At 35.8% G+C, this 12,218-nt stretch overlaps 1 protein-coding gene across 2 annotated transcripts in view; it reads right to left on the bottom strand.

Annotated features, from left to right (window-relative positions):
- Positions 1-12,218, bottom strand: part of SPATA16 (spermatogenesis associated 16) — a 241,648-nt gene that overhangs the window by 73,293 nt on the left and 156,137 nt on the right. For both annotated transcript variants that reach the window (XM_015088572.3, XM_015088571.3), the window contains exon 5: positions 10,690-10,774. In XM_015088572.3, the coding sequence (XP_014944058.1) occupies positions 10,690-10,774 (85 nt within the window). The remainder of the gene's footprint in view (positions 1-10,689; positions 10,775-12,218) is intronic.

Below are 12,218 nucleotides of genomic sequence, written 5' to 3'. Positions count from 1 at the left end.
TCATGATTTCATGGAATATTTATTCTGCATCTCCAACTGCTAAAAAAAAGTGACCTCAATTTCTCTGCAAGCTTGTAAATCAATAACCCATAAAAATCTATGGGAAATATAAAAGATAACTATAAGAACCTCTAAATTTGGTTTGGATCATAACAATTTTTGATTTTTAGATGCAAACAAAGCAAAGAAGGAATCAACATGTTTGCAAATTTAAACTGGGAGGCAAAATCTTTATGGAAACAAAATAACCTCATGGCAATCTAGTGGAATAGCACTGACTCCTGGGAATCAAATAGCTACCCTTAAATTTGTTCAAGTAAAAGAAGGCCCAAACTGCCTTAAATCTATGAAACCCATATCATTCGCAAATGAAAGAAAATGAAAAGAAACTTAGAGGTTACTTTTTGTTCTGTTAAGAACTGTCAGAAACCTAAAAAGCTTTTTAGAAGGGAAAAAAAGAAAAGGAAATGCTGACTTTATTTAAATGGTGTGAGTTTCCTTAATAACCTACTGATATTTTTACAAAACCAAACGGATACCATATAAATATATTTAATATACTTATTAATTTATATGTTATTTATAAATTAATAAATTTATTAAATATATATTTAATATATTATATATAAATATAATATATACATATTTCTGAAGACAAATACTAAGTAAATATTTCTTAGGAGTGGCTGAAAATTGATTTTTCTTGCTTGATATGATGCCACTATTTTCTAATGAGCTTGAATTATCAACTTGCGGATAGAGGGCTGATACACAAGTGAGATGTGCGGTCCTCCTGCAGGGTCCATTCTGAGGCACTGCTCCCAAATTCTTATATGATCTGGATGCCTCATTGTTTTAGCCAGGGACAAAGCTGTTTATTTCTCAGTGGCAATTAGGGTTTCAAAAGCAGACAACCTCTGAAAAGGTGGCACTCTGACTAAAATTCACACTGAGGTGAGGTAATTGATTATATGACACATTTTTGAAAGGCGGCTTTGAGTCTTGGCATGTATAGGTGGAGCGAGGAGTGGGGACAGCGTGGGGAGAAGAGAGGAATGGGGCACATAAAAAGCAACCTCACCTACTTGACAATCTGGGCAAATATGTGTCACTAAATATATATAATGGTACTAAATGTACACATGGATTCAATATGTGAATATGATTCACATTTTTTCCTCCATCCTTTCCTCTCTTCCTTCCTCCCTCCCTCTTTTCCTTCCTTTCTTCCTTCCTAATGCCTGGGACACTCACAGAACATCAAGGGAAGAACTACACTAAACTATACAAACAGCAAATAATGTCATGGTCACTATCTTCTTCACAGGAACACTCAACCTTACATCAAATACATGCCTCAATTACATCTTTCATTTTAAAGTGAACCTCTCCTACTGGCATACTACCTCAAATAGCATCAAAGCAAAGTGAAACACAGGCAGCATTTAACAACGCTGGTAACCATGGAAACATATCATTAAAGAATATATAAACAGGAATGAATAATTAGATGAGAAATTCATTTCTACATTTATCTTTTTCCAAGACCCAGGAGGGGAAGCTCTCTTTTACCTCTCATCTCAGTTTGGACACTTCCTCTTTAGCCTGTCTTCTAACCAAGAAATAGGAGAATTCACAAAATGAGGATTTTAATACTGCCTAGCTTAATGGACAAATCTCTTTGTAGGCAAGTGACTAAAAATGACTGCAATGCTCATTGTTGTCTAGATGTAAAACTGAATGTAGGAAAGAACCTGAAGCAGCAAAGAGTTTGCTTTGGGGTTGGGAGGAGGGCAGGAAAACCTGACTTATATCCTGGTGAGAAGGGAGAGCAGTTAACATTTAAAAACAGGAAGAACAGGCTGCCTCACTTACTAGAGGCATCTACATAGTGGGAAGACTGAGGGAGAATATGGGCTAATGGATTATATCAGTTGCATTGTCAGGAAGGCAGTATCACCTGTGCAGGTACCCTGACACTCTGCCTCTGCACCTAGCAAAGCTGTAGGTAAACGCTATGGTAGGCAAAGCTGTTCGTAAACTTAAAAATTTGTAAATGGCCTTACAGACCATCTAGCTGAGGGTTGTGCATCAGAATCACTTAGTTGGGGGGAAGTAGACAAACACAGTTTTTAGAACCTCACCCAACACTGTGATTCTGATGCAGTTCACTAGACCAGTGTTTGAGAATCACAGGCCTAAGCCAACTTCGTCATCATACAGCAGCAGAAACTAAAGTCCAGAGCAGGTATGATAAACCAGATTGAGTTGCTGGTCTCAATTTCCCCCATCTCTGTAACAATATTACTTTTATCATGGTTTGGCAGTGAACAGAATAACCATATATGGCTTGCTCTGGCTAACAGGATGTTAACAAGCATGGTATAAGCAGAGGCATGATATGTGCTTATATAGTTCTGCTTTCTCTCTTAGAATTCTGCATTTTGCCATAAGATAAACAGACATCGGATAGCCATTGCATGTGGACCATACTTGGGCCTCTCCACAGCTTGGAGCTAAGGGTAGCTAAGTACAGCCAAGACTAGCCTAGATCAGTCAAATCATGACTGATAAGCCAACCTGCTTATTATCATGAGAAACCACTGAATTTAAGAGTGATTTGTTACACAGCAGTATTGTAGCAGTAGCTGACTAATATGGAAATGAAGTGACTTATCCAAAATTAAATCCTAGCATTGGAACTAGAAGTTACAGCTTGTGAATCGTAGGCCTGACTTCTTTCTACTTCCCTTTAGTGTCTGTTTTACTTTCTTTCATTCACAGGGTTAAGCACATATATCCATTGCCTTTATAGGGTCCTTCTGCTCAACCTATATTCCTTGTATTTCAGAACATCCTGTCATCTTTCCTCGTCAGAGCTTACCTTTCCTTCTATCTTGTTCCTCAGGATTCTGCTTTCATATTTCCAAAGGGACTAAGAAGTTTCAAAATAATCCTCACAATTGTGTTCAAGAGTCATCCATTAATGAGTTAAACACTTACAGATAAAATTTCTTCTGCATATTACCTGGGGTTGACTAGAGACTCAATGGCAAATGGTGAGAATTTAAGCATGACACATGGCAGTTGACAGGAAAAATATTTTTAGGTAAGTGAGTTTGGTGCTTATTAAATTATATATAATATAAATATCATAAGGCTTGTATTGCTTTCAGACACTCCTGTCCAAATATTTTATAAACTGTATGCTTGATGGGGCCAAATAAATAAATAGACTATAAACAAAGGCCATTAGGAGAAATGCTCATATGGCATTTTTATTTTGTTCCTTTCTGTGGAAACATTTTTCACATGGAAGCAAATCTTTAAAACACATTTTTATTCTACTGAATATGTAGGTGTTTTGTTAAAGATAATAAAAAAAGGGGCGCCTGGGTGGCTCAGTCAGTTGAGCGTCCGACTTCGGCTCAGGTCATGATCTCACAGCTTGTGAGTTCAAGCCCCGCGTCAGGCTGTGTGCTGACAGCTCGGAGCCTGGAGCCTGGAGCCTGCTTCTGCTTCTGTGTCTCCCTCTCTCTCTGCCCCTAACCCACTTGCATTCTGTCTCTGTCTCTCTCAAAAATAAGTAAACATTAAAAAAAAAGATAATAAAAAAAATTCTGGTTGACCTTAATTTGCCTGTAATTTCATGTTGAAGATTTTATTTTTACTCTGAAATTGAGATACCATAAATCTGTATCATGTAAATGACTAATATTGGGGTAATTTTGCAATATCAAGAAGAAACACAATGAATTGGAGTAAAAAAGTTAGTCTTCATTATTGGTATAAGGGATTAAGTTACATCAGTTATTGTGTATCATTGTCTGGTTAGTGCAGAGAAATTCATTAGTTTGCTGCTGTCTTGATTGCTATGTTTGAAAGAAGAAGCTAATAGATAAAACCTTAGGGTTTTCATGGAGAAAACCATGAGCACAGAAATCAATGAAGTAACAGACTGTTGGAAATCTGCAACCTTCTCCAGATACTCTGATAAATCTCAAACTCAAAGCACAAAAGTTGTCCACATTTGTGAACTTAAAATACACACACACACACACACACACACACACACACACACAAATAGTTGTTGAAATCAATAAGCACTGATTTTTTTAATAACAAATAAAGAAACTATTCCAAAATATTCTTGACATTATTGGTTTGAGTTTCATGTCAAATAATATTTAACTTGGTTGACTGACTTTAACAAATATGTATTGAATTGCTATTTGCAACGCACTACGGAAGAAAAACAGATTAGGGAGAAGTGGTGTCTAATTTAAGTACCAGATGTTTTTCTTGTTACATTTTTGTGCTAGAACGCATGTTTCTTGAGGACAGGACAAGCAGTGAGCATTTTGTTCACTGCTGTATTTGTTAATAGCACAGTGCTTTTAGTACAGTGCACGTAGCACAGTGCTTAAGACACAGTCACTAATAAGTGCTCAATAAATATTTGCTGAGTGAGTATGAATGACAAATACAGTTTGAAAGTAAAGAAGAAAGTATCCACTAATGTTTTTAATGTTTATTTATTTATTTTGAGAAAAAGAGAGAGAACATGCAAACATGAGCTGGCAGAGAGAAAGGGAGAGAATCCCAAGCTGGCCCCTGCTGTCAGCACAGAGCCCAGCATGGGGCTTGATCCCATGAACCATGAGATTATGACCTGAGCTGAAATCAGGAGTCCAATGCTTAACCAACTGAACCATCCAGGCACCCAGAAAAGCACCCACTAATCTAAGAGTAGTCTGCACACACTGGATTGGAAAGGTTTCGAGCTTGAATGACTGTAGTACAGTTTCAGGAGGAACTATATGACACGAACATTCTGGGTGCTATTTTTTGCTTTGAGTTTTGGAAGCAGTAAATGTCTCCTGCTAGGCCCAATACCAAAAAGAAAAAGAGCTGTTGCAAAGAGGAGTACAGAAGGGACTTAACCTGTGGTCTGTGAAAGCCATGGAAGGGCCCACAGACTGTGCACCATCTTCCTCAAGCATATGGCTGGGGAAAATCTTTTGTCTCTCAACATAGCCACCTCCTGAGTTTTGTCCCTTGAGAGTAGACTAACTTCACCAAAGAAAAATTTCGTGTTGGTGAGCTCTTTGGAAATCATTTAGGCCATTGATATCTTTAAGATGGTGAACATTCCATGCCAAGTACAAGTTGAATTGGATGGGAAGTCTTGGCATTCTCTGCACAGATGGAGGATCTGTGAAGTTGGCACCGCCTCAGCCTTCGCTGCTTCACTGAGGAAAGATGCTCCACATGTCAGGCTTTCTACAGGGGCCTGTATTGGTGTCAACAGCCCCTCCCACAATCCCAAAAGAGGTCTTTGAATTGCTGTGAAAGTCTTCAACTTCCTCAGAGCCAAGAGCTCACAACAGTGCCTTTGCAGTAGATCTTTGTCAAGACACAAGAACACACCATGAGGCTCTTAATAGAGGAGTTTGTTGGCAATTCAGAGACAAAATTTAGAAGTGATTTGGTTTGATTAATTCTTGAAAATTTTTTAAGAGAAAGGAAAACTCCTTAGAACAGATTGATAGTGAGAAGTTCATTCCAGGACTAGCTTTATAATGGCTGATATCTTAGTCACATATATGAAGCAATCTTTTGGTTAAATGCTGAATTTACTATTAGAGATGCTGCTGAAAAACTATGAGTTTTTTTTTTTTTGTCAAGCTGCTACTGTAAATGAGGTGGCTAGAGTCAAAAACACAATATGAATTTTCTAATACTGGAGGTGAGATTGACACAGCCTTGAGAGTTTCTAGGGACAAAAATCAACAGACACTTGGCAAATGGCTTTCTCTCCTTCGAAGGTCATTTTTGTTCAGATGGCTTTAAATTGAAACAAACTGCTGACATAGTAACTTTGATGATATAGACTTAGCAAAGATAATCTCATTGACTTGAACACAAAGGGAATGATGTAATATGAATTTTGGTTATTCTTGATGCCTGCCTATCCATATGAGATCTTGTGAGCTACAGGAGCTCTGATTCCATTTGCTATTAGAGATTTCGTGAATCAGGGTTGTACCTGTTATTGCCATTAAAGTGAAATATTGACATTGATGAGATGTTGAATACATTTTAATTTCTTATCCCAGAAAAATTGCATAACCTTTTCATAAGAGTGAAAAACCTATAATTCTCAGTATTCTATGTGTAGATCAATTTCCAATATAATGAGATAAATAGTAAGCCTATTTTTTCCCATGTTTATGTTTATGAGTACTGTTTCTAGGTGGATGCTTGTAAATTGAATCAGATTCTCAGAGAGGTTTGTCATTCAAAAAAGAAAGAAAGAAATTTGAAAAGAAACTATTAAGGTGAAGAATGGGTTGATCAAGCAGCTTGCCCCTGTTTAGTGGGGGCTCCTCTGTGCTTGTTTTGTGGGACTTCTGCAACAGAATTAGCTGTTATCTTTTCTCACTCCATTTTGCTAAGCAGTGCAAACCAGAATTGGTTCTGTTACTCACACTGCAAGAGATAAAGCCACAACCAGAAAATCCATGTGGCTGACAGCATGGCAGAAAGTGAAGGTGAGAAACCAGGAAAGGGAAATAGGAATGGAAGAAGAGGGAGTTTGGTTTCCAAATGCTATTAAATCTAGCCCTGGATCTAAGGGGCAAGTGGCTTAGGAGGTGGACTCCAGTTTACTGTAAAAAATCTTGAAATAAAATTGTTACTTTAGGAGTAGTGTATAAATACATAGTGGTCACTGCTTCAAAAGAGCTAATTCTCAGCCTGATTAGGGAATTTCTGTTTTGTTAATTAGTTCAGAATTGTGATGAGGTCTCAAGGTGTTTCAGAAAATGAGAGTGGCTGATAATAGGAGACTGGGTATCGAGTTGCAGAGGCATGCATGTAAGTACAGTTGTGACAAGTTATTTCCAACCCTCTCTAGCTCTGAAGAAGTGATGCTATTATAGAATAACATGTGCAAACACTTTTATTCAGAGTGATATATTCTGATGTGAGCTTTCATGTAGTGTAGAGTTGTATGCCTTTTTTTCTTGCTGGGTTGATGATATGAAAACCATTCCTAATACAATTCAAAAGCATTCTTGAGCTCACCAAAGCGAAGGTCTGTTCTTTTGTATCCAAGGGCTTATAAGCCAACCATCTGTGAGAGTAGGTGTAGACTGGTTCTCACATTTTTACATACTGAAATTTTCCATTTCCTGTTTAAGACCTCTGAGAAGAATAACTGATCAGAATGGTAGGCATTTTATGTGGTTGAAAGGAAGATATACAGTAACTTCATCCTGTACAAAAGTAGTGAAAATAGCCTCTGTCTAAGCCTTCATTGATGTCTATGAATGTTTATGAAGATACAGTTTCTTGTCTGTGATGTTTGGAGGGCATTCTTGAATTCAGCAGTGTAACTGTCATGGTGGATTGGGTGGCGGTGCATCCCTGTCTCCCTGTGTTTAAAGATGGCATGGATTGGGCACTCACTGGCAATGTCCAAAAGCCCCTTTTGATTTAGGACAGAAGGTTTGGGGGGGGGAGATGTATACATTTAATTTAAGATCAGGGAGAGGCAGGCTCACATAAGGAAGTATGTAATTGGTGAGAATGGTGTGGTGTGCTTCTATTGAGGCTAGTCAGTAGGGTTTAATTTATGGACTTTATCTGCAGGATGAAATTTCTAATTATGTCATTTCTTTCTATCTTAATATATGTGACATCATTTTTGGATGTGCTTAAAATATTAGATTTCAGTGCTAAAATGAGCTTTGAGAATAAACCTTCCCAAACACTTTCTGCTGGTCTCTCTTATTTTCTAGCTGAAGTTCTTCTAAAAACTAACTTGCCTTAGGTTAAATAGCTATTTGGTGTTAGAACTTAGATGGAGTCAGACCTGATTTCCAAACAAAGGCTCTTTTCCAGTATGCCAAGTTGCTTCAAATTAAAAGAGAGAAAAAGAGTAACTCAATACCTCAAAGATGAATAATCCAATTAAAAATGGGCAGAAGACATGAATAGACATTTTTATAAAGAAGACATACAGATGGCTAAAAGACACATGAAAAGATGCTCAACATCACTCTTCATCAGGGAAATGCAAATCAAAACTATCATGAGATTATTGCCTCACACCTATCAGAATGGCTGAAATCAATAACACAAAAAAACAACAGGTATTGGTGAGGATGTGGAGAAAGGGGAACCTTCTTGCACTATTGGTGGGAATGCAAACTGGTGCAGCCACTCTGGAGAACAGTCTGGAGGTTCCTCAAAAAGTTAAAACTAGAACTACCCCACGATCCAGCAATTACACTGCTAGGTATTAACACAAGGAATACAAAAATATTAATTCAAAGAGATACATGCACCAAGATGTTTACTGCAGCATTATCTGTAATAGCCAAATTATGGAAACAGCCCAAGTGTCCAACAACTGATGAATGGATAAAGAAGAAGAAGTGGTATGTATAAACAATGGAATATTATTCAGCCATAAAAAAAACAATGAAATCTTGCCATTTGCAACGACATGGATGGATCTGGAGAGTATAATGCTAAGTGAAATAAGTCAGTCGGAGAAAGACAAATACTATATGATTTCACTCATGTGTGGAATTCAAGAAACAAAACAAACAAGCAAAGGGGAAAAAAAGGAGAGAAAAAGAGAGGCAAACACAAGAACAGACTCTTAACTATAGAGAACAAACTGATGGTTGCTAAAAGGGAAGTAGGTGGGGGTGATGGGTTAAACAGGTGATGGGGATTAAAAAAATAATAATAAAAATCAAAGAGAAAAAGAGAATACAAAGAAAAATATGTTTTTCTTATCTTTTATTAATACAGGATAATTAAATAACAGTATTTGTTTTCTTCCTTTTTGTATAGCAAATATGCATGTATTGGTAAGTGGAGATTATTTTATTAGTTTGATGTAAATAAAATGGGGGTATTAGTGTTCTTTGAAAGCTAAAGGGAACAGAAAAAAAATTATTTACAGTTAGTTTTAACCAGTCTTAGGTTGTACCAACACTAGACCTATTTTTTCCTAGTTCAATGTAGAAAACACAGGAAGTAGTTGATATTTGTTTGTTTAGTGAATGAACAAATTAAATCAAACATTTATTTGGGACCTACTATATGCCAAGCTTGCTGAATGTTATCTAACCCTTAAGATTCAACTCCTTTCCCACTTCTCTCCAGAAGCTTCTGAAATCCTTTAATAAAAAGTCTTCTTCCTTTATTATATCAAAGCCCATATTATTTGCTTATCTTTTACATCTAGCAATTCTTTACAACTATTTAATTACATGACTATAAGTGCTGCTGTTTTGCATGTTACAGATTCCATTAGGAAGATTTTGAACCTCTGAGCAAATTAAAAATATTTTTGAGATTAAAATTTTGTTTACTAGAAGGTCAATTTTTTTCAAATAGTCACAGGTCTCAAGTATAGTAGGACTAATGTAAACCTTTATTTTTTATAGTAGGCTAAAACTCCAAATATTTAGATGGAACCATATAAACTAGTGAGCCTTTTACATGATAAATCTAATACTTTATTTTCTAATAAATACATGATATAAAAACAGAAAATGGGCCAAGACACAGTAGTGAAAATATGGGAAAAATCAGGAAGTATCAAAGATTATTGATGATTATTTCTCCCTTTCATAGTTGTGTTTTAGCAGATCTTATTCTAGTTAGTTCAAAAGGTTCATATTCAATTCAATTCAATTCAATTCAATTCAATTCAATGCAATGCAATGCAATGCAATGCAATTCAATATCTTGAAGTATGAGGAATAAAATGCCCCATACAGTCTGGAGAGGAGAAGATATGGAGGAGGGAGCTGGCTTTTGTAGTTCATTTTCAAATAGTTGAAAAAATTTCATTTGGAAATGTGTTTCCATTTTGTCCATGTTGCCCTACTGGGAACCACTGGATTGAAGTTTTAAGGGAGTAGAAATCCACTTCATATGAGGAAAACAGTTTAATAATTAGCAAATTGGATGTTGTTTCTTGGGCTTAAATGAGCTCTTCGTTTTGGATCTATTTCAGCAGAAAGTCATCAACAATTTGCTCAGAGAGGACAGGAAATGAATAGATTTGTATGTTGTAAAGGAGATTGAACTAGTAAATTCTAAATTCTCTTTATAATTTAAGAAGTTATGACTCTCTTCTTGGGATCTCATTGACCTTTGATATGACTTCTTGCTGCCATTTTGAATAATAAATGAGAAAGAAGATCTGCAGTTTGTTACTAGTTAAGTGTTCCAACACTAAATATTACTCAACAAATACAACTGATCTTTGCATTTTCCTTTATTATGTAATTGATATTACTTCTAGCATCTGCTTTTACAGGTCATAGATCAAGAAGAATCTATGAGAATACAATGTTCATATTTTAAAGGATCATGTCATTATAGCAGCATACTTGGGAAAATAGTTCCTGGGATGTCTAAAATTTATATTGGGTTGTAAAACTGAAGTATGGGCCAAGGGTTAACAACCTTGAATTTTGCCCTTAAAATAAGTCACAGAAAGTCTACTTCATTATAAATACATTACTACTGAGTGGTGTCCTTCTGATTGATATGGCCAAAGCTACTCTCTTCAGCAGTCACTTAAGCACCAATTCTTCATTTTGGTTCTAAAAATGAGATGGGTTCCTCCTCCCTAACTGGGATATAAATTTTTACCTGCCAATACAGTTTGATGAGCTTGCTTATACACTGTTCACTTCCTCCACAGAGCCAGAACATGTAGTCAGCAATCATGGCACTCCTAAGAACAAGGACAAATTAAAAACAAAAAACAAAAAACAAAAAAATTTATAGGACAGACCAAAACCATAACAGGTAGTATATATAAATACTGAAGAAGAAGATTTTGTAATATATAAAATTTGGCTAGACTAATATTGAGCAAAGCCCAAGCAAATTTTAGGATGTAGAAAATAGGGTTGTTTTTGCTTTCTGGGTTCTGTTTTTTGTTTTTTTGTTTTTGTTTTTGGTTTCTTTTTTGTAATCTAAGCTAAAAGAATAAGAAGCAAACAGCATTTGTATTCTAGATGTTTTTTTTTCTGTTTGCACAGTATAAGAATATTTAAAGACTATGAAGGAATGCATTGTTTTGGTTGCCCCTTATTAAGCCTCAAAACCTTTATAGAGCAACACATATGTTATGGACTCTAAAATGCCTTCAAACCTAAGCATGTAAGCATATCTTAGACTTTACCTGAATTAAAGATTATTTACCTCTGATTAAATTGGCCTCCTTAAAAGTAAAAATAAAAATTTCCAATTCAACAAACACTCCCCTCCCCCAACTTTTGTGTTTAATTGAATTGGTTTTAGTATCTAGTGTGTACAACCATTGAATTAGTCTTATTAAGCTGAGAAGATATTAAAAACTATTGTGCAATTGATATTAATTCATTGCTTAGCACCCTTTGGAAAAACAGTTTACTTTTATGACTGTTTCTGCTGGGCCTCTCTATTTCTTTTCTCCAGAGATTCCAAATCCAATTAAATGTGACTAGAAGTAATTCCAAATTGTAACGTTAGCCAATTAAACATATAATAATCCTGTGTACCTAATCACTAGTACCAAAAGTTTTATTTATTTAAGTAGACCTATCACTGTGTACCCCTGAATGTTTTTCTTATCTATGCCTGCAGATATGTGTTGTTTCTTGACATCATTGTAAATTGAATTGGAAATTTCCTCTCCCTAAGTATAGGTTGTCTAAGGCACAGCAGCTATAAACTTACTATGGTACTCTGTTGAAAGAATTAAAATGTTTAGATTCTTGCTCAGGACAGACGAAAATTAGGACTTTCAAAATTAACAGTGGAAAAAAAATATCACCATTTGGAGGGTTATTCAGCTCAATATATTTCTTTTTACACAAATGGTATTGGAAAGGAGCTGTCCACTGACATTTAAAAATAAATGACAATAGTTGAGGAATAACTAATCTTTTAAGAACCCTCTTACATTTTTCAAAGCCCTAGTTTAATGATAAGACAAAGTGAGGTAGGAGGTTTTGATGTTGTGTGAATATATAAGAAGTAGAAAAAGTTATAAAAATTACAGACAAGAGGGGACAAAAGTGAATTTCAAAATATGCATTTTGATAGAAACACTTGGAAAAATTTTCCTCTCATGACTACCTAAAAAGGAAGTCTACTTGATGGGTAGGTACCTGTCACCTAACAGAAACCCA

This window comes from Acinonyx jubatus, chromosome C2 (genome assembly GCF_027475565.1).
Source record: "Acinonyx jubatus isolate Ajub_Pintada_27869175 chromosome C2, VMU_Ajub_asm_v1.0, whole genome shotgun sequence".
Taxonomy (NCBI): domain Eukaryota; kingdom Metazoa; phylum Chordata; class Mammalia; order Carnivora; family Felidae; genus Acinonyx; species Acinonyx jubatus.
The sequence above is the reverse complement of the archived record's forward strand: the minus strand, read 5'-3'. Positions and strand labels throughout refer to the sequence as shown.